General features: G+C 42.4%; 1 protein-coding gene across 1 annotated transcript in view; it reads left to right on the plus strand.

The window, feature by feature from the left end:
• The window catches only part of BAZ1B (bromodomain adjacent to zinc finger domain 1B), a 52,630-nt gene that overhangs the window by 14,767 nt on the left and 11,635 nt on the right, over nucleotides 1–26,228 (plus strand). The window contains exons 6-13 of the mRNA XM_048050077.2: nucleotides 130–327; nucleotides 2,572–4,267; nucleotides 11,823–11,961; nucleotides 12,448–12,578; nucleotides 14,222–14,333; nucleotides 20,775–20,873; nucleotides 21,277–21,454; nucleotides 22,468–22,653. Coding sequence (XP_047906034.2) covers nucleotides 130–327; nucleotides 2,572–4,267; nucleotides 11,823–11,961; nucleotides 12,448–12,578; nucleotides 14,222–14,333; nucleotides 20,775–20,873; nucleotides 21,277–21,454; nucleotides 22,468–22,653 — 2,739 coding nt within the window. The remainder of the gene's footprint in view (nucleotides 1–129; nucleotides 328–2,571; nucleotides 4,268–11,822; nucleotides 11,962–12,447; nucleotides 12,579–14,221; nucleotides 14,334–20,774; nucleotides 20,874–21,276; nucleotides 21,455–22,467; nucleotides 22,654–26,228) is intronic.

A 26,228-nucleotide genomic window follows, 5' to 3' on the forward strand; every position in this document is an offset into this window, starting at 1 on the left:
GAGTGGCGTGGAGAGTTTGTGGATGTGAAGCAGTGTAACAGCCCACACTCCTTTTAGTGATATGACTAAATCTATATCTATAATGGGTCTAGAAGATTAATGTTAACGTTCCGTCTGTTTATCTCCAAGATCATTAGCAATGTACCAGCAGATAGCTTAGTCCGTACAGAACGTCCTCCCAACAAGGAGATCCTGAGGTACTTCATCCGGCATAATGCTCTACGGGCTGGCACAGGCGAGAATGCCCCGTGGGTAGTGGAGGATGAGTTAGTGAAGAAATATTCTCTCCCCAGTAAATTTAGTGACTTCTTGCTTGACCCACATAAGGTAAGAATTCCTAAAAGTATCTCCTGTGTTTAAGGGTGGGGAATGGGTGAGAAAGTGGCCCTGGCCAAGACTTCAGTGTGCCAGTTAGCTTCTGGTGCTTCTAGAGACATGCAGAGCAGGAACGTCCACTCCTTTGATCATTAACCCTTTATCCCTAAGGTGACACAGCTTGAATTTCTGAAACAATGGTCCACGTTGAAAACTTGAGTTGTGTACTGTGACTTGACTTTTCCTAACTCTTTCAGTAACAATTTGCATTACTTGTCTGTAAGTAGTGACAAGATTTCCTGGTCTAAGACAAACAGAAGAGCTATATTCCTTACCTGGTAAATATGAATTATTGCCCAATTTTCTTAATTACAGTAGAAGAGCTGAATATGTTTTACTTGGTACTTAGTGTTTTTATGGTGCTGGACTGAGAAATGGCAGATACCACAAATTTTGTACTGAATACTGAGTAGGGGTGTTTTTCTCTTCCAGTCCATTGTAATGACTAGCCAAATCTACTGTTAGCTGAGTAAATGCAGTATCGTTAAATCTTCTGTTCATCTTTGGTGTAGAAAACACTAATTTTTCTTCTAGTAAACTCACTTTTTCATGGACTCAATCTTCATCAAGCTTTATTCTAAAACAGAACCAGAAACATTTGCTATATTCCTCTTCCTTGTCAGGAGGATACTGCCCTTTTCAAGCAAGTTTCTGAGGACTCTTTTAGAATGCTCTAAATGTGCTTAAAGAGAAAAAAATTATTCATATTGCAGCAAGGGTAAATACAGCTCACAAACTTCAGGTCACTGTCTTGCTAGAAATTAAAATGCTTGCTGATGGCCTACAATCTTTTACTGAGCACACTGATAGATGCGTATTTTTGGTATAAGGAAAAATATGCAACTGTAACATCTTCTGTGTGACTTACAGAATTCCTTAGCTTTGTGTTTAGGGATGGCACTTTCTGTAGTTTGTTTTCCACTTGGCACAGGGATTGAATTTACATTGAATTTTAAACACCAAGAAGTGATTGGAGAATTTATTAATCCAAAGTCAGTGTTCTAGCAAAATAACTTTGTTGTATAACTGACAGTTTAATATACAGTATATGTTGTAGATCTAATATTTGTTAGTTTGTAATTATGATAATTCATATTAATATTGGATGCTTTCAGATTAAGTAATTCTTTTCAGCAAAGAAGTCAACACAACTTTTGTAGAATGAAGTAATGCAGCTGCTGGATTCAGCTTGGGTGCTGTCTTCAGTAAAAAAAAAAAAATCTCTAAATGGCTAATGAGGACTCTTAAATTGGCATAAGACATTCAAGAGTGAACATTCAGAAGCTAGCAAATCTGATTTTCTTTGGCAGGCTTACCTTGATCACATTCGTCTGTTCTTACGTACATACTTCTTAGGTGCTTGCATCTTTAGCTGTGCTTAGCACTGCAGAATTTTTTTCTTGCTAAGTAATTCTAACTTTTCAGCTTCTGTTTTCTGATAATTTTTATCAATATCTTAAAGGTGAAAAAAAAGTAAGACACTTATAAGAATACTACTTCTTGAAATGAATTAGTATTCTGATTCCTGAAACTGAATTGAGATGCTGAAATCAGTCTGTTTGGCTTTATGTTAAACTGTTCTGTGTTAAAAGTATGCTGTCAGGTGGGTCACTTCAAAAGCTTAAAAACAATCAGATATTCAATTACACTAAATCAGAATTCTTTCTTTCTTTTCGCTTTCATTACAGACCTCATATTTAAAAAGCAGTGAGAATGCAGCTCTTGAAACTTTCAGGCAGTTCAGAGACAAGTCTCTGAATTTCTGTTGCCCATCACATCTGTGCTCCGTCAGTTTCCATCTGGATGGAGACATGGGTGGGGTCCAGGACTGAACCCTACAGGACCTGCTAAGAAATCTCTTTGAGCAGAGGAATAGTTTTTTGAAATTGTCAGCATTTCCCAAGCAAACCCTCTCCCCACAACTTTTTTAAGTAGAAACACAGTGGTTTTGTGCAATGCAGTAAGAAATATTGAAAATACTTTTTTTTAGTATTTTATGAAGTCAAATGTTAACTTTCTGGAATGAGCTAATAACCTTATAAGCAACCTAGTGAATGAAGCCTGTTGAAAGCTACTGCAGAAGTCTTCATTACCCTTAAAATATTGAGTGCTACTTGTTCATGGAAGGGAAAAATGTAAAGAATCTAGATGACCTTTACATACCTTGAAATATTAATATAAAATCTTTAATTTTAGTATATGACACTCAACACCTCAACCAAGAGGAAGAGCTCTGGATCGCCTGACAGAAAACCTTCCAAGAAATCCAAAACTGATGGTACATCTCTGGGTCAGCCACTGAGCCCTACTCTGTGGTGTCATGTGCACCTGGAGAAATCTATTATTGGCTCTCCACTGAAGGTGAAAAATTCTAAGAACTCAAAATCTCCCAAAGAGGAGCTGGAAGAGGTGATGAAAATCATGTCGCCTGGTAAACTTGGTTCTAACTTTCACATTCCAAAGAGGAGCCGACTGGGAAAGGGCAGCAACAAATCCTTGGACAAAAAGCAGAGAGGCAAAAGGGTTTTAAATGGGCAGAAAACATCAGGGAAATCAAAGTCTCCTAGGAAAGGCTTGAAGACCCCTAAGATGAAAATGAAACAGATGACACTACTAGACATGGCTAAAGGTACTACTAAGATGTCCAGGGCTCCCAGAAATTCTGGAGGCACTCCTAGGTCTTCGGGGAAACCCCAGAAACATCTGCCTCCTGCAGCACTCCATCTCATTGCCTATTACAAAGAAAACAAAGACCGGGAAGACAAAAAAAGTGCACTTTCCTGCATCATCTCCAAAACAGCCAGGTTACTCTCAAACGAGGATCGTGCCCGTCTCCCTGAGGATTTACGAGGACTAGTACAGAAACGCTATGAGCTTCTAGAACACAGGAAGAAATGGGCCACTATGACAGAGGAGCAGCGCAAGGAGTATCTGAAGAAGAAAAGGGAAAAGCTGAAAGAGAAACTGAAGGAGAGAGCAAAAGAGCGGAAGGAGAAGGAGATGAAGGAAAAACTGGAAAAACAGAAAAGATTTGAGGACCAAGATCTCAAAGGGAAGAACTTGCCCACTTTTAAACTGGTTGATACTCCAGAAGGACTTCCTAATACACTCTTTGGGGATGTCGCTATGGTGGTGGAATTCCTGAGCTGTTACTCAGGTTTATTGATGCCAGATGCTCAATATCCCATTACAGCAGTTTCCCTGATGGAAGCACTTTGCGCAGAAAAGGGAGGCTTCCTTTATTTGAACCGGGTACTGGTCATTCTTCTGCAGACCCTGCTGCAGGATGAAATCGCTGAAGATTATGCTGAGCTGGGAATGAAGCTTTCTGAAATACCACTTACGTTGCATTCTGCATCTGAGTTGGTCCGCCTTTGCTTACGCAAGTCAGATGTACAAGAGGAAAGTGAGGTCTCAGATAATGTAGATGAAAGCAAGGATTCGGCAACTTTCGAGGATAATGAAGTACAGGATGAGTTTTTGGAGAAGCTGGAGACTTCTGAGTTCTTTGAGTTGACTCCTGAAGAGAAATTACAGATCCTTGGAGCTCTGTGCCACCGGATTCTAATGACTTATTCAGTGCAGGACCACGTGGAGGCCAAGCAGCAGACGTCAGCTGAGCTGTGGAAGGAGCGCCTAGCTATCTTAAAGGAAGAAAATGACAAGAAGAGAGCAGAAAAACAGAAGCGGAAAGAAATGGTGGCCAAGAGCAAGGAGAATGGGAAAGATGAGAATACAATGGGAAGAAATGAAAAGAAAAAAAATGAAATGGTAAAAATAGAGCATCGGGTAGAAATAGAAGCTGATGATATGATCAGTGCTGTGAAAAGCAGACGCCTTCTTGCCATCCAAGCCAAGAAAGAGAGAGAGCAACAAGAAAGACAAATGAGAGGTAAGAAAAATAGGGGAGAGAGTAGAGCATGGAGTAGGGGAGAATAAATTAGTGGCAAAATCATCAGTCTGTTTCCAAAAGCGTTAGCTGCTTTTAAGAGATTAGCTTACAGAAGTATAATTCAGCTACTGTAGGGCTTTATTACTGACAGGTTGGGAAAAGTTATGGGTATTTGTATGGTGGCTCAAAATCTGGAATGTTCAGAAAAAGTAATAACTGATTTTAGTATTCTATCTTTGTATCTTCTGAATAGTACCTTTCTAATTCCTTCAGGCTAGGGAAGGATGGAGTACAGAAACTGCTTTGGGGGCAGAAAACAAAAAAAGGTATATGTCCGTGTCCAAGCAGCTTCTGACTCAGGTCATGTTATATATAACATATATGTTATATATATATTCTATGAATATATTCTATGTTATATATACTAGGAGATGTTTCCTGCCTAAAAGCTAGTTCCCACAGTTCTGCTGGCCCTGCTGCCTTGCACATTGTCAGGTCGATGCTAGTAGGCTTCTCCCGGGTAAGGACACGGGCAACAAGCAACAAATTTCAGTTTACAGTTTTTCACTTTAAAGAATTAGTTACGGAGTTGTATATAAATACAAATGATTGACCGAAAACCTCTGTAGATCATCAGTTGCAATACCAAACTTTGGATATCTCTGTGTACGTAATGATGTATTGAATGTGTATGCTAAGGTGTATTGATTATGAGCAGTGAAACGCTAATGGAATTGTACTTCAGGGTATGGCTTTTTTGGTTTGTAAATGTGGGTGCAGGGCAGATGGAAGCGGACAGCATAGCCCATCTAGGTTATTAGACAGACCCTCAGACAGCTGAAGGACAAAGATTTTGCATGGAGCCTGACTTACATGACTTAGCTAGAATCTGGGAGTATTTGTTCTAGGCAGACAAGAATAGATAAATAACAGAATAACCTGAGGCTCCTAAGGAAGTATCCTACTAGATACAACCATGCTTCGCATTGAAAGTAATTAGACCTTTCAGATCTTCTAAGTGATGTGAGTCTTAGAAGTATAAATAATTTCAACAGAATCAATCAGTCTCAGTAATAATAAAATGAGGTAAATGTTCACGTGACTCCTCTAAAGGGAATTCAGTAGATAATTCAGTAGATGCTTGTTCGCTCGTGCTACGTCTTGTACAGCTTCTACCACATATTAGTTTCTGTCTGTTAATATTAAATGTAAGGAATTTCACTGCTCTGGCTTGAACTCTTTTGCCCAGATCACAGACATTCTGAATATTCTCTTTTCTGTAAGCCAACTTTTTTTTTCTGGCAGACAAGGAAGGAAGGATTCAGCCTTTCATTAAGGTTTGAATTCATATCGCTTCATTTCCACGTAACAAACCCTAACATTTTATCTGTTAAGCAGTTGCTAATCAGGCATTAAGGTACCATCAAAGTACCAAAGATGTTGGTTCATGATGGTGGTGCCCTAGTTTGGGCTGCAGAGCTAGCAACTCTGAGCTAACCTGTAAGGACTTCAGACTTGGGGCTGGTGCAATTACAGTTTGTGGAAAAACAAATCTTGGTAACTACAGTGAGAGCTGTCTCCTGTGGCTTTTTGTGGCCTGTGTGAGTGTATCAGCTTTTGCACCATTTCAGTTGCATTTACTTTTTAATAATGATAATATCTCTGGGGGAAGTAAAAGAGCAGTTGAGACAACACCTACAGTGCAGTGGTTTAGCTGGTAGGTGGGTGTGTATGTATTGCATTCAGAGGTGTCTTTGTCACCACTCACGTCACGTCCTTAACACTGAGTGCTAACCACTTTCAAGTTAAGCCTATGAAGATTGTGGCCGGTATTACCAAGATACTCTCAGCTTTAAAAAAAACACTAGCGTGAAAAAGCATAAATATATTTTTATTCTTTCTTGGCTTAAAATAAGTCAATACATAACTTCCTGTATTGATAATGTGATTAATATCTGTACTTTCTTGATAGTAGAAGTTAAGTCACTTCCATTTCTGTGTTACCCCAGCACTTACTAATTGTTTTTTACTTTATCACTACATTATAAAAGCAATATCTCCTGTACGGTCTGTTGAAGGAGAATGGGGAGCTGGAATTTTACACAGCTAACAAAGCCTGCTAGAGATGAAAGGACAAACTAGCTTGCTATGACAAGTTAAAATTTGTGGAACCCTTTAATTTGATTTTCACAGAATCACAGAATGTTAGGGATTGGAAGGGACCTTGAAAGATCACCTAGTCCAATCCCCCCGCCGGAGCAGGAACACCCAGATCATGTCACACAGGAACGCGTCCAGGTGGGTTTTGAAAGTCTCCAGAGAAGGAGACTCCACAACCTGCCTGGGCGGCCTGTTCCAGTGCTCTGTCACCTTCACTATGAAAGTTTCATCTCATATTTAAGCAGAACCTCCTGTGTTCCAGCTTGCATCCGTTGCCCCTTGTCCTATGACTGGATGTCACCCAGAAAAGCCTGGCTCCATCCTCCTGACACTTCCCCTTTATGTATTTGTAAACATTAATAAGGTCACCCCTCAGTCTCCTCTTCTCCAAGGTAAAGAGACCGAGCTCCCTCAGCCTTTCCTCGTAAGGGAGATGCTCCACTCCCTTAATCATCCTCGTGGCTCTGCGCTGCTCTCTCTGCTGCTCTCAAGCAGTTCCCTGTCCTTCTTCAACTGAGGGGCCCAGAACTGGACACAATATTCTGGATGTAGTCTAATCAGGGCAGAGTAGAGGGGGAGGAGAACTTCTCTCAACCTACTAACCACAGCCCTTCTGGTAACACCTCAGGCTGCTATTGGCCTTCTTGGCCGCAAGGGCACAGTGCAGGCTCACGGTCATCTGGCTGTCCACCAGGACCCCCAGGTCCTCCCCCCCCGCCACTGCTTTCCGGCAGGGCAGTTCCCAACTTATACTGGTGTCTGGGGTTGTTCTTGCCCAGATGCAGGGCTCTACACTTGCCCTTGTTATATTTCATTAAATTTCTCTGTGCCCAACTCTCCAGCCTGTGTAGGTGCTGCTGGATGGCAGCACGGCCTTCCGGTGTGTCAGCCACTCCTCCCAGTTTAGTGTCATCAGCAAACTTGCTGATGGTGCACTCCATTCCCTCGTCCAAGTCATCGATGAATATATTGAGTAGTACTGGTCCCAGTACTGACCCTTGAGGGACTCCACTAGATACAGACTAGACTCCATCCCATTGACGACAACTCTTTGGCTTCTTTCTTTCAAGCAGTTCACAGTCCCCCTCACTACCCAATCATCCAGATAACACATAGTCACTTTAGCTGCGAGGATGCTGTGGGAGACGGTGTCACATGCATTACTGAAATCAAGATAGTCCATGTCCACTGCTTTACCATCATCTATCCACCTGGTTACATCTTCATAAAAGACTATCAGGTTGGTCAAGTACGACTTGCCCTTGATGAAGCCATGTTGACTGCCCCTAATGACCCTTTTATCCTTGATATGACTAGAGACTATGTCGAGGATAAGTTGTTCCATCACCTTTCCAGGAATGGAGGTGAGGCTGACCAGTCTATGGTTACCCGGATCCTCCTTCTTGTCCTTTTTGAAGACCGGAGTGACATTTGCTTTCCTCCAGTCCTCAGGCACCTCTCCCATTTCCCACGACTTACCAAAGATGATGGAGAGTGGGCTAGCACTGACTTCAGCCAGCTCCCTCAGCACCTGTTGGTGCATCCCATCAGGACCCATGGATTTATGGATGTCTAGCTTGCTTAATTTGTCCTTAACCCAGTCCTCATCAACCAAGGCAAACTCCTCCTTTATTCTGGCTTCCTCTGGGACATGAGGGGTCCAGGGCTCCTCAGCACAGCCTCCAGCATTATAGACAGAGACTAAGAAGGCATTCAGTAACTCTGCCTTCTATTTATCTTCTGTCACCTGAACACCCACCTCATTCATCAGTAGGCCTACATTGCCTCTAGTGCTAGTCTTATCCGCAGTCTATTTGAAGAAGCCCTTTCTGTTGTCCTTGACCCCTCCTGCAGGGTTTAGTTCTAAGGAGGCCTTACCTTTCCTAGTTGCCTCCCTACATCCTCTGACAACAGTCTAATATTCCTCCCAAATGGCCAGCCCCTCCTTCCATGGTCTGTAGACTCCCCTCTTCCACTTGAGTTTGCCTAGCACTTCCCTGTTTAACCGTGCAGGTCTCCTGGCTCTCTTGACTTCCTCCCTGTTGGGATGCTCTGAAGAAGCAGTCCTTGAATGCTAACCAACTATCTTGGGTCCCGGTACCTTCAAGTACCTTGTCTCATGAGATTTCCCCTACCAATTGCTTGAAAAGGCCAAAGTCAGCCCTACTGAAGTCCAGGGTTGCGATTCTGCTCAGTATTCTATTCCTGCCACATGAGATCCTGAACTGCACCATCTCGTGGTCACTGCAACCAGGGCTGCCCTCAACCTTCACTGCTTCAACCAGCCCCTCCTTGTTAGTGAGGACAAGATCCAGCAGCGCTCGTCTCCTAGTTGGCATATCTGCCGCTTGCGTCAGGAAATTATCATTGATACAGTGAAGGAACCTCCTGGACCGTGGATGGCTGGCTGAGTAGGCTTTCCAGCAAATGTCAGGGTAGTTGAAATCTCCCATGATAACTGGGGCCTGTGATTGTGAGGCTGCTATCAGCTGCCTGTAGAAGGCCTCACCAACTTCCTCATCCTGATCTGATAGCCTGTAATAGACACCCACAGCAGACAACAGTATCTCCTATGCCAGCTTGTCCCTTAATTCTCATCCAAAGACTTCTCAACTCACTCCTCATCTGCCCCTGCACAGGGGGCTTAATACAATACTGCTTAATACAATGGAGTTGCTCTCTTACGTAAAGAGCAACTCCGCCACCTCACCTTGCTGGCCTGTCTTTCCTTAGCAGGACAGACCCATCCATGACCGCATTCCAGTCATGTGAGCTGTCCCACCATGTCTCTGTAGTTGCCACTAGATCGTAGTCCCCTGACTGAACACGGATTTCTAACTCCTCCTGCTTATTCCCCATGCTATGTGCATTGGTGTACAGGCACTTCAGGGAGCGAGATGAGCACGCCGATTTCACCCCAGGGGCATGGGAGGCTGCCCGGTCTTCATCAGTGTTAGGGTGCTGCCCCACCGGTGCAAGCCCAGCTACAACTCCATCCCCCTTTGCATCTAGTTTAAAGCTTTCCAAATGAGCCATGCTAATTCCTGTCCCAGAACACTTTTGCCCCTCTGAGATAAACCTTTCCCACCTATCACTCAATGTCAGGCCTGGTGTCTTATAAAACCAGCCATTGTCAAAGAACCCAAAGCCCTGCCTGTGGCACCAGTCATGTAGCCAAGCGTTTATGAACTGGATCCTTCTATTCCATCCCACATCATCACCCCAGAATGGAAGGAGGGAAGAGAAAATAACTTGTGCCCCAGACTCTTTCACCAACCATCCCAAGGCCTTGAAATCTTTCTTCATTCCCCTCAGACTACAGGACGCAGCTTCCTCCCCACCTGTCTGGAAGATCAGTAGTGGGTAGTAGTCTGTGGAGCACACTAGGCTGGGGAATGTCCTTGTGATATCCATGATCTTGGCTCTAGGTAGACTGCAGACCTCCCTATGATAAGGGTCAACTCTGCATATTGGTCGCTCTGTTCCTCTCAGAAGTGAATCTCCTACTACAATTACCCTTCTTTCTTTCTTTTCGGAGCCAGTCTTGGTCTTGAGGCATGGTGTCAACTGCCTCTTCCTACATGACCTCATAGGCAGGCCTTCCACAATGTCCTTGCCTACCTTTCCTTCAAGATAAAGGGCCTCAAACCTATTACAGAGGGGCACCTGGGGAAGCGAGGTAGGTAGGGACTGGGGTTGCCTGCAGCACTGAACTGGGACTCGCTTCCAGCCCTCCTGGCTTTTTGGTCCCCTCCCTCTGCCTGACAGGGCAGGGGTTCCACTGGCCTCTGGGGGCATTCCCGCAGCACCCTTCTCTCTGGCACAACAGGGAGTTACTCCACCAGGCAATCTCCTGCATACTGTCCCTGATGCTTGTCAGTCTCTCTACCTCTTCCTTGAGGTCAGCCGCTATGGTGAGTAGACCTTCCCCCTGAGAACAGGCAGTCTCCGTGATGCCCTCCCCCGGCAGCAGCTGGCACTCCCTGCAGCCAGAGGCCTGAACTTCCACATCTCTGGCAGGCCCTCTATCTGGGTCATCACAGACTTTTTGGAGTGAGCTCTATGCCTAGTGGACACTGGTAGGTGTGTGATCTCGCAGACTGCCAAGAGTTGGTTTTATTATATAGTTGTTTTTATTATATAAAAGCTGATCAATTGAGTTGGTGTAATGAATGCAGGGGAATGTTTTTCAGCATGTTTTCTCTAATCACTCAGGATTGATTACATCGGCAGGATTTCAGAGACGGACCAGGTATTTACTCATCAATTGTTATCAAATCTATCTTGATACAGAAAACGGCTGCAAGAGAGAGTAGGTAACAGCCCCGGGAAAAGGGCTGCTTCCTAGCAAGAAGTCAGCTTTCTCCTTGAGCTAGCAACCAGCATGCAAACTCTCTGTTATAGTTTTTATCTGCCCCTTTCCAGCTCACCCTTTCCATATGGTCTTGTTACGCCTGCTTCTTGGTGGAAGCATGCCTGTTGTTTGAGAGAATTTTGAACTATAAAAAGAAGCATAAATCCCCTTGACCTTAATGTTTTGCCTCTTGGCAGTAGCTGCATTTCTTCTTGCTCATTACCTACCTAGAGATATGAAGTAATGTGTTTTGTCCATAAGACTCTCCCAAGGAGCCTGTGATGCCAAGATTTAGGCAGTTTCAGGGTTGTTGAGTTTTTGATTGTTTGTTGACCGAAAAAAAAAAAATGCATATTGAGAGCTACTGAGACTGTAGTACTTCTGTCATGAGGGAGAAACCTGAGGTTTCTACTTTAACGCTCTTCCATGTCATAGCATATCTGGAAAAGAGTGAGATGGTTAGGAGACATGACTGAGTCACTGCTGTGAGACATTGGTGCCTGGAAGAGGCTTCTGTTGTGCCAGATCTGTTTGTTCAGTAGGTCAGCTTGTTGGGCAACCATTCCCCACAGCTGCAGTCATGGAGATGCAGATGTCTGTTAGCCATGCTGACTTGCGTCATGTTGTTGCTGTACTGCTCCCAGTGTTTGAGCTGGCTAGAGCAGAATTCCTTATTGTACGTTGTGCTGTAATTAAAGAAAGACCTTTGTTACGTGGAGTTGCACAGCAGCAAATGCCACTTCATTGATCTATTATGAGGAAAAATAATGAATACTTTCTCCAATCTATTCTTATCCAAACTTTCTTCTTTCCAAAAGCCAGTTCGTCCTTATGCCTCAACTTCTTGATAACTTTTGATTTATTTTTTTTCTAGAAAGGATTGTGGAAGATTGTATGAAAGGTGGCTGGCTGCATTAGAAGAATATTAAGCAAAGTCACCAATAAATTATTTTTCCCACCTGACCTAGTAAAATAAAAGATGATATCGATGTCTAAATACAGTAAAAGAATGCTAATACTTCTCCATGCTAATTCCAACAGTGAGGATGGAGAAAGAAGCAGAGGAAGAAAGAATCCGGAAGCATAAAGCTGCAGCTGAGAAAACATTCCAGGATGGAATTGCCAAGGCGAAGCTTGTGATGCGCAGGACCCCAATTGGCACTGACCGTAATCATAACAGGTAGGAAAGGAAATGATTCCATGCTGCTGGCTGTCCCCTTTGACAGGAGCTTTAGCAGGTAGTAGCTCCAAAGAATTGATAGGTACAGAGGGTATTGAGAGTACTCTCTGCATTGGACTGTGAAGGAGAGCAGAAATGAGTTTTTGTGTATATACGGTGTTCCAGTTTTCACTCGTTTACGTAGGAAAGGAAAAAGCTGACTGTGGAGGTTACAATCCACTGGCCAGCAGAACTTCAAGTGCTCACATTGGTACTCAAGAATCTAGTTACTGTCTTCTCTTCTTCCTGTTTGTTATACTGAAAGGCTGTTAGAATGGATTTTAATAAAAGCTCTTCTAGTTTCTCAAAGATACAGGTGTGCTCAGTTTTTGTTGAGTTACGGACACACATGCTCTCCTCCTTGTGCATGTAAAGATGGATGTGTGTAAATGCAGCCAAAAAAGGAGACAGGTACCTGTTAACATGTATGTGTGCCGTGCCCTGCAGGTATTGGCTGTTTTCGGATGAGGTTCCTGGCTTGTTCATTGAGAAAGGCTGGGTGCATGACAGTATAGACTACAGATTCATCCTTCCCCATCAGAAAAAAGAAGAAGTAAAAAAGGACTACAGCCCAGGAGGTATGGTCATCTGGCTTCTCTGTGGGTGTTTCCTTTGTTGCTGTCTAACTGTTAGGATGGGTTTGTCAACTTGAGAGAGAACTGGCTAGTCTGTGTCTTTGTGGGCTTCCTCTGATCTAAACCTACTGTGAACTCAGAAAACCTGTGCATGGGAGAGTTCATTCATTATGGTTTCCTGCTACCGCTGCAGATCTTGAGACTGTCTGCAGTGTACCACGTAAGGACCATGGGATATGATCACCTCTCTCTTAAAAGCAGTTGATGTCAACTGTGTAGTAACCACACTGTTTTACTCTGTACCTGTTGGGCTACAGTGTGCCAAACTTCTTGGACAAGTAGTTGATTGCCTGTTGCAGGGAGTAAGGATAGCCATCACCATGCTAATGCTCCACCAGTGGCACAACTTCCAGATTACTTTTCTTGTCACAGAGGACAAACATGCTGTTTATCTGGAGGAGCAACGAGCCAAACTTTTCACCATAGGCCTGTCCAGAACTTTCACACAGACCCCACTGAAATAGCATCAAGCAGAGCAGGTGTCCAGACACCTATAGCTCGCTGACTGAGGACATTTTGGCAGAGTCCCTCTCGCACATCCTCTCAGCCTGCTGTTCACCTTGTTCCAAATGTGCTGATGAGGGGCAATGATAAGCTGAAGTTCCAGTGCTTCCTCTCCTAGTCACCAATTTTGCCTTGGTGACTTCAAGCCTGGGTAGCCAAGCATTGCAGGCAGAACTTGGCCATGCTCAAAAATCCTTCTGTGGGGGGGAAGCATAATGTTTTTGTGTTCCTGGTACAGAAGAGCATACTGTAGTCTAATTCCAGTTGCAGTTTCAGTCCTGATAATTTGTTGCATTTGAAACATAGACTGTCATCGAGTTCATCTACAGCAATACTATGTGCAGCAGGTTGTATTGAATTAAATCAGGGAGCCTTTCTTTGGTGGTATCCTGTCTTATACATTGGTCGGAGTAGACATCTGTAGAAAAACAAGGCAAACATACAGTGATATTTCATCCAGTGTAACTTTCCAGCCTCCTGCATCTTGATGAGTTGTGTTAGAAGTTGTATCATTCAGTGATCCTCAATGGGTTTATTTTCTTATGTGAATTTGTTCAAATATTGACCTGCCAATGTTCCTGTATACCACTTTGCTTCCAGCTGTATTAGTTTATCAGGTATTGCCTATGTTTTTACCGAGCTATTATGCAAAGATTTTTCACACTTTCCATTTGAAACTTAATGAGCAAAGTGTTAAATTCATGTCAGACTGTTGGGATAAGATGCTCAGAAATATAAATGCATCCTATTTGTATCACCTTCAAATTTAAAAGTCTGTTGTCAGTGTATAGCTAAAGAGTGAAACTAGTACGTATTTGAAATAGTAGGAATGTTTTTTTATAATTGTGTGCATGCTTAATGATTCAATAATATTTTCTTTAATATTTGTGTTTCTACAAATGCGTTTACTGTGAGCTTTAGCAAACTAGTGCTGGAGTAGTTTTCTCTGGAAAATGTACTGCTGGCCTAGGTGCTGATCATAAATACTTAACCGAAGGTAGGTTAGTTTTTGAAAAATAAAATTTGTGTCTGAGGAGAAGCATGAATGAGAATACATTTGAGCTTGTGCTCTTCTCTTATAGACAAGCGGAAGAGCACAGCCACGGACGGCAGAGGGAGTGCACTTCATCGGTCTGTACATGCTGTGGACCTTCCTGCAGAAACCACAGCGCCCAAGCAGGGACAGAACTTATGGTAATACATGCCTTATATCTGCAAAGTAATTAAAATATAAAGGTCAAGGAAACTAAACAGAGATGTCATTTAATAGCTGCCATATACCTAGTGTTCTTTCAGTACTTAACAGTTGAATTAGTTTATCGGACTGTCAGGCCTCTGTTGCCAGTAGCAAATGGCTAATAGAGCACCTGATCCAAGAGGCAGTAGAACCATTCTAATCTATCAGACTTAGAGCCAGTATAGATTACCCTGGTAAAACACCACTTTGATGTACTGATTTTATGTATTTTATAATCAGAAGAATTGTTAATTGAAAAGATTTGCTGTGGTCTTTTGAAAAAGCTGGGGGAGCAGTGACCTATCTAACTCTCCAGACTTTCTTTCATGGCTTGTCTCAGCAGACCTGAATTGTAGTACATGGGGTCCTTGAGCATGTGAAATTAGTTTTCATTGATATCTTTGGAGCCAGACGTACACCCTGCATGTTCTTGCACTATGTGAGACGTGGAGTTATCCCTCAGCTCCCTTTTAGTGTTAGCTTTCTTGATGGGTTTCATAGCATGCTGGTGGAATCCATTTGTTCTCCGATAGCACCATATCATGGAAGTGATTTTTTTTGTTGTTGTTGCTACTGATGATTATTTTAGCTTAGCGAAATTACTATTACCTGTGAACAGTCTGTTATCCCTTTAATGATTCCCAGTGCCAAGCAATAGCTACCAACATGTCTTCTAAGTGAATCAAATCTAAACAGTTTGCCTTTGAGCATGTTTGTGACTTGCTCTAGTAAGGTCTTTAAAGAAAATCTGTCAGCCATTTGCCTTGTGTGGTAAGGAGTGATTAGCAGTGTTCCCATGAGAGAAGGGAAATTGGCTACATCTTTACCTACTTAAACTACCTGTGAAAGACTGTGAAGGTGTTTTTAGGTAAGCCTGAGAAGTAATTCTCACAAAGTACTTGTTCCTTCTGCTCCTGTTACCAGTGGCTTTTCTCTGGAGTTTTCCATTGTTGACTCACAATATGGGATTACTTCATCTTTGCTAAATATCGCTAGTTGTGAGTTTAGCTCCAAAGCATAGTTCCACTGAAGTCAGTGATGCTTTACTATACTTTACATGTTCATGCTCTTCCATCAGGAACTGTCAAAGAGATTGAAATTAGTGGACATCTTGGTCAATGCTGATGGTTTAGATGAATCACTGATTCCTGATACGGCTGTACGCTTTCTCTTCCATTGACAGTGAGTTGTAGGAGATAGCAGTTTCCTCTGCGTGCCTGCACTCTGTCTAACATTGCCATAGGAAATCTCCACCCCTTTCTCAGTCTAGTCCTTGGCACATCTCATCACATTGCCAAAGTTCAAGAAATTGAGCATTCCTAGGGCATGGGCGCTAAACAGAAGATCATAGATTGTATGATCCACAAGAAAGTTCTTTCAGCTCCTTCTAACTGCCTCTTCTAATACTTCATCTAGCAGAGTTGGCAAGGTGCCTTCCAGTAGAAGGACAAATTATAAATGGAAAACCATAGTTTAAACTATTAATGCATGTTGCTATGAATTGAAGACAACATACAGCCAAATCAGATGAGCTAAGTAACACAGAATCCCTATAATTTGTAACCAGGCTGTGTTTGAAAAAGCACAGCACTTGAAGTTACACTGCTGAATTGCTTGATCAGGTTGGCAACTCTCACTGACATGCTGAGAAAGATTGGAGTGATTTAGGTAGGAGTGTCTTCTGGTGTAACTAGTCATACAAACCAGGAGAAACAGCTTTTTTGGACCAGGTCCTGTATAGTCTCAGGACTGAATTATATTGTGTTGTTGAAGAGAGGCTTTGTGAGAATTGACCATAGAATGCTTAGATCTAGTATTCTTGTATTTTAAAGAGAACAAAAATTAAGAAGTTTAATAATAATTATAAAGCTTAAACTGGCAGCTAAAAGCCTAAAATGCTTTCAAAAAGATCATCTTAAAGTTTCCATACTAGATGCTGACTCTTACCTTTGGGGTGAAAAAATGTTTGAGAAAACTTTGGGGAGGGGGAAACAGTAGCAACAATAAGAAAACATTCTCACTATGGTTCATATTAGGGTTATAGAAATACTCTGTGTATGTTCAACAGGGAGATGGAGAGTAGTGCTAGAGGAGAATGGAGAAGTCTCCTTAAGAAAGCATTTTCTTTTGATGCAGAAACAACAGATCAGAAAACTAAACTAGCAAATGACAGTGGTTTGGTTTTGGTTGGTTGGTTTTGGTTTTCTTTTGAAAAAGGGGGGAAATTACTTCAGATCAGCTGATGTGCCTCCCCCCAAAAAAGGTGACAACCTGAGATCACTTGTTTCAGAGGATAGCCAGCAACTAGAACTTCCCTCTGAGGAAATCCATATTCCTATTACAATATTTTGCTCTCTGATGGTTGCCATCAATCTTGCCTGTCTCAAGGACTCCCATGAGCATAGGTGGTTAGGGAATTGTCTCCTCCTTGGCTGCTTTTTGCACATTGTCCTTGTACAGCATGAGAAGCCCTCAAACGGTACTGAAGTCCTTGGATATCTACATGCCCTGTTGTTTGGATGCAAGGGCTGGTTCATCTTGAACTCATAATGTTACCATGTAGTACATAGGAAGTTTCATTTCTTTGTGTTCTTTAATTCCTGTCACCTGTCTCTTTTTCGTAGTAGAATGTCTAAAATGGGATTAAGTGTAGCCTCATGTAGAATAAATACCTTTAGCTTTACCCTGCTATACTTAGATTGAGTCTTTGGAATGAAAACCAAATTAACTCCATGAATGGTTGTAATTCAGTCCTGCCCTTTTTCTCATTGAGGTTGGGAGCTTGTAGGATATTGATAAAGGGAGCGATAGAATCCATATTTCCACCAAGAGCTGCAGAAACAGTGTCTCGTGGAAGTGGTTTCTGCTTTCAGTACTTTGCCCCCAAAAGAAGAGTGCTCACTGTTCTATCCTAGAAGTGAGTCATTGTTCTCATTCAGAATCATAAGTGTGTGGTTATTTGTCTAGCTTCTGTCATATCCAGATGGAAGAACCAGTACCATATCATACACCACTTTCAGTAATGTTGATGCTTATTAAAAAAAAGAAAAATCTTACAAAGCCTCTGGACATGTGGTCCTTGAAATGTACACGTCTGTCTTTCCTGCAAGAAACCCAAGTTAACTGAAACCTTTGCAGTATGTTACTATGCAGGAGACTTCTCACTCGTCCTGGTCAGAAAGGAGTTGAATTTTAAAAATAGTGGCATCTCTGCAGAGTAACTGCCGTTGTTCTTCATCTATTAGGAATACACCATGGTATGGCGGGTCCCCTCAGCAGACAATTTGAGTTAACCGTGAGTGGGTGCTGACAGACTCCATTCTCACGACTATATTCTACAGATGGAGTTTCCCTGTTTCTACCAACCCTCCAGAGCAGGTACTGATCCTGGGCTCCTCTAGATGTTGTCCTCTTGATTTCTTCATTCCCTAGTCTGCAGTCCAGGTTTTATACCTTTCTTTCTGTCCCTTGCAGCCTGTAGCCTGAGAACATGTGGGAATATTCAGCCTGAATGAATACTGATAGCTCCTTTTGACTTGATACTTGTGTCTTGTGTCCCTTCTGTTATGATTGCTGACCCATCTGGCAGAGCAAGCCACCAGACTGATAAGAAAAGAATCACGGCTGTTATTTACGGATGCAGGAAGCTATTACCCCAGTCAGGCTTCCCCCTTTCAGGTCAGTTTGAAGGCCTTCATCTGGTCTTGACTCTCCACGGATGTCTTTCCCTTTATTCTGGATTGTGTTACTATGCATAAGCTCTGTGTCAAGCCACACTAATGGCACCAATTACTTTCCCTTCCCTTTTACCAAGACTCACAGTCTCACAGCCCTGTTGCCTACCCCAGTTAAAATGCTAGCCCTGTTTTATCATGTCCATGCTCCCAGCTTCATGCTGGTTGAGCCCTAGCTGGAGGTGCAGGTGGTTCCTTCAGGGGGTAGGGAATGTATGGCATTGGTTTGAGAACCAGGATCTGGGGCTGCACAAAGCAGCAAGGTACCACCAAACAAGCGCAGGTACTTCTTTAATGTGTTTATATTATGTGTATTTGAGTTCAAGCTGATGTAGAAGAGTACCTGCTCCTAGAAGTCCAGTTCTTACTCACTGGGAAGACGGGGAAAGCACATGTGCATGTTGCAGATGCTCCCCTTTTCCTGTCCCATTTCCTTTTCAGCAGAAACAAAGTTGTGCTGGGATTTAGCCCTTCCTACCTTTCTTAGAAGGATGTTATCTGCTTTCTCACTCTGGCCAGCAGCCCGTGTTGTCTTTCCCCAAACCACGTAACTGGAGAATCTAAGTGCCATATGTTAACCATTTCCAGTGCCCTTCCATTTTCATTAGAGAAGAAAACTGTGCAGGGAATTCTCCTAGATTTGTACCCTTGAGGGAAAGCTGAGAAAGCTTGGGCAGTAGTGTCTTTTCAGGTATTTTCCAACTGGATCCCATGGTGTATCACTTGCAGCATCATGACCTAGGCAACCTCAACATGCTGAGAAATAGTACTCTGCCGGGTATCTGCAGGACAACTGTTTTGAAGCTTGGTTTATGCCATTCCCATACTGTGACAGGTTCTTCATACTGAAATATGGTTTAGGATTAATCTTGAGATTTTCCCCAAGGTTTTGGCAGCAATTTGATATCAAATATTCTAGAGAAATTTCTCTATTTAATGAAGTCCAGTAGAGTTAGAAATGCCAGTTTTTGCAGTGGTCTCTCGGTAGACCTTACAGTGAACGTAGGAACGCTAATGAGTCACCGTGAGTGGTATCTGTTAGCAAAAGACAGGAGTTACATTGTTTGACTTAGGGTTGTTAAGGGTTTGTGTGAATGTCTGTTGGATCCCATGACCAGCCCAAAAGCTGACACTTTTGAAGTGCATGCGCTAGGCTCCAGGGGGTGAAATATCTTTGATATTTGGAGCTGCTCTGTCCTGTGTCTTGTAGGGAGGGTGTGCAAAAGGTAGTGGTGGCCAAAAGATTTGATCTCTCTGTGCACAGTGAGGATGCCTTGCAGGGTTGGAGTGTACTGAAGCAGATGACTGGCAAGGAACCGTTTTTCTTCCATTTTTAAACAATCAATCTTGTATTTTATTAGAGTGATTAATTTACTAAAGAAATGCAGGTTGTCAGGCCATTACCCTAATATGAGCATGCTAGAACTCCAAAATATTTTTGTTTCAGATACAGTATTTAGTAAGTATTTCTGCCAGAAAAAGAAACTATTGCGGATACTGTTATTCTACAAGAACCAGGACAGCATCCTTCTCTAGTTGTTGCTTGGTTCATCTGAGCTTGTGCCCAAGAAGAAAAATTAGAACCGGAGTCTTCTCTGTGTCTGGTAAGGATCACATAGTGATCCTTTGCAGTTGTTTCCATTTAAGGTTGACTTTGCTATTCATTCAGATCCCTTTTTAAACTACTGATCATCTATTAGATGCATAATTAACCATATTTTCTGTAAATGAGCTTTGCAGCTCGGATTGTATACTAATTCTCCCACCTCTGTCCAGCACACATGCATGTCTGAGGTGAGAACGCTCCATGACATCACAGAAAAGTGTTGAAGGGAAAAAAAGAAAAAAGACACAGAGTTTCAGGTTGTCTCAAAGCTATTTTAAATCTACCAACCAGCATTAAAACTAGTGTTTTGGTTGTACTCTGGAATTGCTGAAAATGCCTCGTGTAGAGAACTGCATAAGTGTAGCCCTATTAGATTCAGCTAACTGCAGATTAACATTGCTCTCCTGAAGGACTTTCTGAGCAAAAAGGTTTAAAGCTAATGAATATAGTTTTCACGTACTATATTTAAGCTTTCAAGTTAATGCAGGTTTCTTAGGAAGGAGATCTACACTTGCAGAGGGCATAGCCTTCATAGTCTCAGATCTGTAACATCAGCAGTCATGGTATAAGCTGACATACCCTTTTTTTAATCTAGGGACTTCGTGGGTTAATGACATAAGTTGAAGGCTCTGCAGAAAGAATGATTAAATTGCCATACTATGCAGTACATAGCATGTTAATCTTTTCTAGTGCATCAAAAATGACATTCAGATGACTTAAACTGACTGCAATTTAGTGAATCTAATCCCTGGGGTAGATGACTAAATTCAGATGCCAATGTCTGAATAAACTTAATGCAGGGAAAAAACCTCTACGAATCAGTTCTGTGTTATTGTTTTTGTTACTCTGGAATTAGCTACATTTGGGAACCTTGAAATGAGGCCTCTGTTAGTCAGAATGCTTATGCCAGCATTACTGGAAGTTTTTCACCTTGCTCCATGGGGTTTGATATAGGTTAATTGTCATTCCTGTCTACTGATATTTGTGAACTGTTTAAAAGAAGGAATTGTTGCCACAGAGATAGAACATGCACCAAAATCAGGTAATGTATCTTTCAGGTTTCTATGTGACAATCAGAAGGATTTGGATGAGCTGCTAGATTGCCTGCACCCACAAGGAGTGAGAGAGAGTCAGCTAAAGGAGCGTTTGGAGAAAAGGTGAGCCTATTGTTTCTTTTCTGTGTCTTTTCTCAATGTCAAAGCACATCATTATCATACCAAGTTTTAAATTCCTGGGGCAGCATTCAGCACTTTGCTTTGATTGTGCATCTGCTGAAGAGGGGAGGGTACTGAGGAATTGTTCCTTCTTAGATGATATTGCAAATATTACTTGATAAGCAAAGCTTAAAATTGTAAAGAGGTTTGGTCACTCTGTAAGTTGTTCCCTGCAACTGGAAGCAAAGGCAGTGCTGTTTTACCCACAGAAGCAGAACTGCCACGTGCTTTAAAGCATCTTTCAAAGAACGTTCTGCACTGGTGGAGCATGTAGATCACTGAATGCCCCAGCACCCTCACAAGGCACTGGTCTGCATGCATTCAAAGGTTTTTCTTGATTTTCCAGGTATCAGGACATCACACATTCTATCCATTTGGCTCGGAAACAGAACCTGGGCCTCAAATCCTGTGACGGCAACCAAGAACTATTGAACTACCTCCGAAGTGATCTAATTGAGGTCGCAACTCGTCTGCAGAAAGGAGGGCTGGGATATGTTGATGTGACACCAGAATTTGAAGCAAGAGTGAGTGAACAAAGTAGTACTAGGAAAGACAAACCTGACTTCATACTATTAATACTATCTCTGGAAGGTTTTGACTCTTTGGTTCTCCTTTAAAAAGAGGATCTGGAAAATCAAATTTCATGTGTATGCTCTCTTTCTTATCTGGTGTTTCAAGTTTACATAGCTGCTGGCTTGAGGTCCGTTTGGTGTAGGTGAATTATAACTTTGAAGGTAGGTGTCCTGCACAGCTGTGAAGTTGTCCCGTTTCCCTCATCTGATGGGGGACTTCTTTATGGAGCTTTAGCAGAGCTCTTTGTAGCTGCTTGTAGCTGTAGCCAGAATGTTTTGTTGAGACAGCAATTTTCTGTTTTGGCAATTTTCATAAATTCAGACCACTTTAGGTTTGGGATAATGTTTGTGCTCCACTTCCAGAAGTTAAAGGACATTCTGTTGGTGGGTATGTCAGCACAAGGAAGTTACTGTGCATTGAAGTAAAGGATGACTCTGTACTGGTTAGTTTGGCCTTAATCACATGAGCATTTCTTGGTGTGTTGTGTTTCTTTAGGACATGATAAACCTATCATGGGTATAGGTAGAATACATAGTCTTAACAACTACTGTATGCTCCTGTACCAAAGGATGACAGCGTCTGTCTTGGAATGGTTAATAATCTGTTAAATTACATTCTGAGTCACTGCAGAAACTTCTTTTTCTGTATGGGACCTTCAGTGTTAAGTGAATGATTGGAAAAGTGAAGTGACTAAGGGAATGGAAGAATTGCTTCCGCTCCACACACCCCAAAGCATCATGCTTTTTTCTGAACTGACATAAGCATTCACGTTCTATACGTGAATGTGTGTATGCTGTGTGTGAACTCCAGCAGAAGCAGCGGTAATATGCTGATTCCATAAGCAGGTGTGGGATTAGCAACACTGCATTAAGTATCCCACATATCCATTTGCAGGACAAAACCACCTAAAAAAGCGCAGAGGGTGATGTCCAACTGTTAAGCGATTGTATGCTCTTTCTATCAGGTATACTCACTAGAGAGCTTGAAGGATTTTGGAGAGTGTGTGATTGCACTCCAAGCTGGTGTTATTAAGAAGTTTTTGCAAGGCTTCATGGCCCCCAAGCAGAAAAGAAGGAAACATCAAGGAGAGGACTATGTTGCCAAGGCTGAGGAGATTGATGAAGACAAGAAAATGGCAGAAGAAGCTAAGGTATTGTTCATTTCAGGGCTCTGTTTCTGTCTTGTAGTGCTCCTGCTTAAAGAGGAGTTGTATTACATTTCATATGGTACTAAATCCCGTGCAGCTTCTCCCCATTGCAAGTTTAGAGTGTAATGGGTTTGTTTATGGGGCCAGATGTTCCCTGGTTATTTTGAGAAGTAAAGGTATTACCAAAGTAAAAATCGTAATATGTAACTGCAGTTAATGTTCTCTCTATGAACAGGAAATGGGTCAAGTATTTGACTTTTTGGGGGGAGTTCCTCACAAAAACTGGATACTTGAATAAAAGCATATTACAAAGCATTTTTAGAGAACTTAGCAGGAGTTGTATCCATTAGAGAGGACTGATGGCAGCTTAACACCTTTCTTGCATAAAAAGGAAGAGAGACATGCTGAGGTTTTGGTGACTGCGAGGGAGTTAGGTTCGGGTACATATCAGTGTTATGCAAGAAGATGCACAAGTCTTACGTATAGAGACACCCACAGAAGATTCCAAACTGGGGGCTACACGCAACTTGTGTGGACATCTGGGTGAAAGAGCTTTATGTTGCCTGCGTGAGAGAAGTGGTATTGTGGGGGTACAGGCATAGCCTCCCAAATCAAAGCTGAGAAGGCATGGAGGGGAACTGCAGAGGCTTTGGTAGGGTCCTTCAGGCAGATGAGCTGTACCGGTATTTCATCCTATGAGGGATACTAGTGTTGGGGATACTTAGACGTAAGCAGAAGTAGACAAGACCAGAACTGGAACAGCAGGTTGAAAACAACAGCAAGTTGAAATTAAATGATGGATGCTTGACTAGTGTTGGTTGTTCTTTTTATTTCTGTTTTAAAAGCTCTTGTCAGCATATGCTGAACCCTTGTTTGAACATTACGTCTTTGTTATGCTGTGGCATTGCCGTGTTAGCAGGATGTTTGAATAGGCACTAGAGATTTTCACATTCTTCAGCTGTACTGAAGTATTCAAATTTTATTAACTTTGTTGAATTTTCAGGTCCTTAATATAATGAGTATGGGAGGCTACCCTATCCTGAAAGCCCTCAGCAGGATACAGAGCTATAAAAATCAGTAACCTCTGGGACAGAAAGGATCTGGATCATGACATTTCCTTTATCTACAGCAACACCATATTGTGCTTTACTCTCAGGTGTCTTACAGCTGTAACTGTAAGGGTTATATGTGTAGGGTGTACTTCAAGGGTAGCATCAGATTTACTACAATATCTAAATGGATAGTAATTCAGCCATGTTCTGTATTTGAGCCCTTGTCACTTCCCTTCTAATACTAAAGCTATGTTAGACTTCAAACCTGAGTTCTTATTTGTCAGAAAATTGGTCGGTTTTAATCATGAGTGTTTGATTAGTTTCTCCATTCTACCTTAGGAATTTGCGCTCTTACTTGACGATGTGGTTGCAGAGCATCATTCTTTGTAGCAAGGCCAGGTCTCTGTAATTTGCTTCACTTTAGCAATTTCATAATTTCCAGCTACGGTAGCCTGGTTAGACAAAATGCTCTGTATGACTGAAACGTACTGATTAGTAATTTCTTCATCTGAAAACCAGCTAGAACAGTAGGATTTCTGAATATTGCAGGACTTAAATTCAAAATAACTTGCTACTTTTTCTAGTATTACCCAATTTGTCTAATGTGGCTGCATACTTTGTTATACAACTCAGCCTTATAGCAGCATGGCATAGATTTCAGTATTGCCAGCCCAAGTGTGTGGTGTTGCAGATCCCCCTCTGGAGCACTGGCTTTTGTGTTGTGCTGATGTCTCTGGAACGTTTACGTAGTGCAGTGACTTCTTTAACTGGCTCAGAGTTTCCTAGACAATTATGGTTGCACAGGGAATGTTCAACTTGTTTGTTTGTTTCCTTACCTCAGATTATATGGAATAAGCTTTCTTTTTGCCATTGCAGAAAACCGTTATACATGACCTTAAAAGAGCAGCCCAGATCTTAGAGGCAGTTATCTGTTGAAGAAGCCTGACTGGTAGGCTTTTAAAAACAAATCTCCTGTACAGGACAATAATTCCAAAGTCTTTTAGAGCCAGAATTGCACTGAGAGTACACGGTGGATAAAATATAGTATGGCTGTACTGGAAAAACCTTAGTGTGCTTGCTGACTACACCAGAGAAATTGCAGTCTTGTGGCATCGTTCTGTCTCATTTTCCCTGTGAGAAGCAAGTTATGGCTTAACAGGCACCCGTTTGCTGACGTAATTGTCTATACTAAGGGTTCCTGCTGGCTCGGCTACGTAGCTAGAGAGCACCACTGCTGAGTGGTGAAAGATTGCAATGTAGACCTGGCTTATGGCAGTTTCTGAAAATCTATCTTTTGCCTCCGAGTCTGTGCAAATGTTCCCACGTCAGGAGGTGGTAGCACTCCGCACTGCCCTACAAAAGGACAGGGAATTAGCAAAGGGAACTGTTGCAGTGTGTCATGAGTACAACTGCCTAAGCGTAATGAGAACATGGGTAGGTTATCCACCCCTGCTGCTTGCTGGTTGGGAATGTTCACAAAGGAGCGGGCTGGGGAGCACTTTTCACCTGTATCACTGGAGTGCCCCAGGCCCTGATGGCAGACAAGATCTCAGAGCAGCTTCACAACCAAGCATTTGTGGTGTCAGCTGTTCAGAGGGATTTCTCTCTTACTGTCTTAGGGTACCAGATGAGAGGCTTCCTAGCTTTACCAAAGTAGACATTTTCTGTCACTCTCAAGTCGAAATGTGACTGAGGCTGCCTCTGGTAGTTTGTTGTTGTTGTTTGTTTTGTTTTGCTTTTGTTTTCTGTGCTAGAACACTCCCTTCCAGCTGGGAGGTTATTTAAGTAACTTGTTTCAGTCTCCTGTTTTGCCTACTTGGCAATTTGAACTCCCTTGATAATGGTACTGCTAAAATGCCTGAGTCTCATGATGCTTGGGAAGCAAGGCTGAAAATCTGTTAAATTCCGTAGGCCTGGGGAGAGAAATCTAAGCAAAATGTGCCAACAGCTTTTGCAGATTTATCTTGGCCCAGCAGTTACCCAGTATGTTAAGAGCAAAACCCATGGAACAGTTACTTGGAAAATCAATTACACAGTATGTGAAGCACCTCAACAATGTTCTGCAAAGAAATAGCACAGCACTGTGTAATCGGCCACAGCAGGCTATGGAGGTTTCCATTTGTCTTGAATGTCTTGGGCTCCAGGTTCTACACTAGCAATGGCAGCAAGGATGTTGGCTTATTAGAACAGTTTGTTTTTCCAAACATCTAATATACACTGCGCTTCCTCAAATTCAGTGGGAGGAGAATGTGCAACTCTGCAAAATTCCTGGGTTTTGTTTGGCTCCCAAATTGCTGTCAGCTGCAGAGTTTAGTTTTTCCCATCTGACACTTCAGTGTTTGTTTTTTCATTCTCCTGTGTTAGAATGCTAACTTGAGTCCTATTATGTCCCTGTCATGTCTAGGCCATCACCTCATTGTTAAAAAGCAGAGGATTAATATTTGAGTTGAACATGCAGTGGCTCTGGATTACTTCTCTGTTCTGGTGCATTTCCGGTCCACCGTAATGTTTTTTTTCTAAACCTTC

This window comes from Anser cygnoides, chromosome 18 (assembly GCF_040182565.1).
Source record: "Anser cygnoides isolate HZ-2024a breed goose chromosome 18, Taihu_goose_T2T_genome, whole genome shotgun sequence".
Classification (NCBI taxonomy): Eukaryota; Metazoa; Chordata; class Aves; order Anseriformes; family Anatidae; genus Anser; species Anser cygnoides.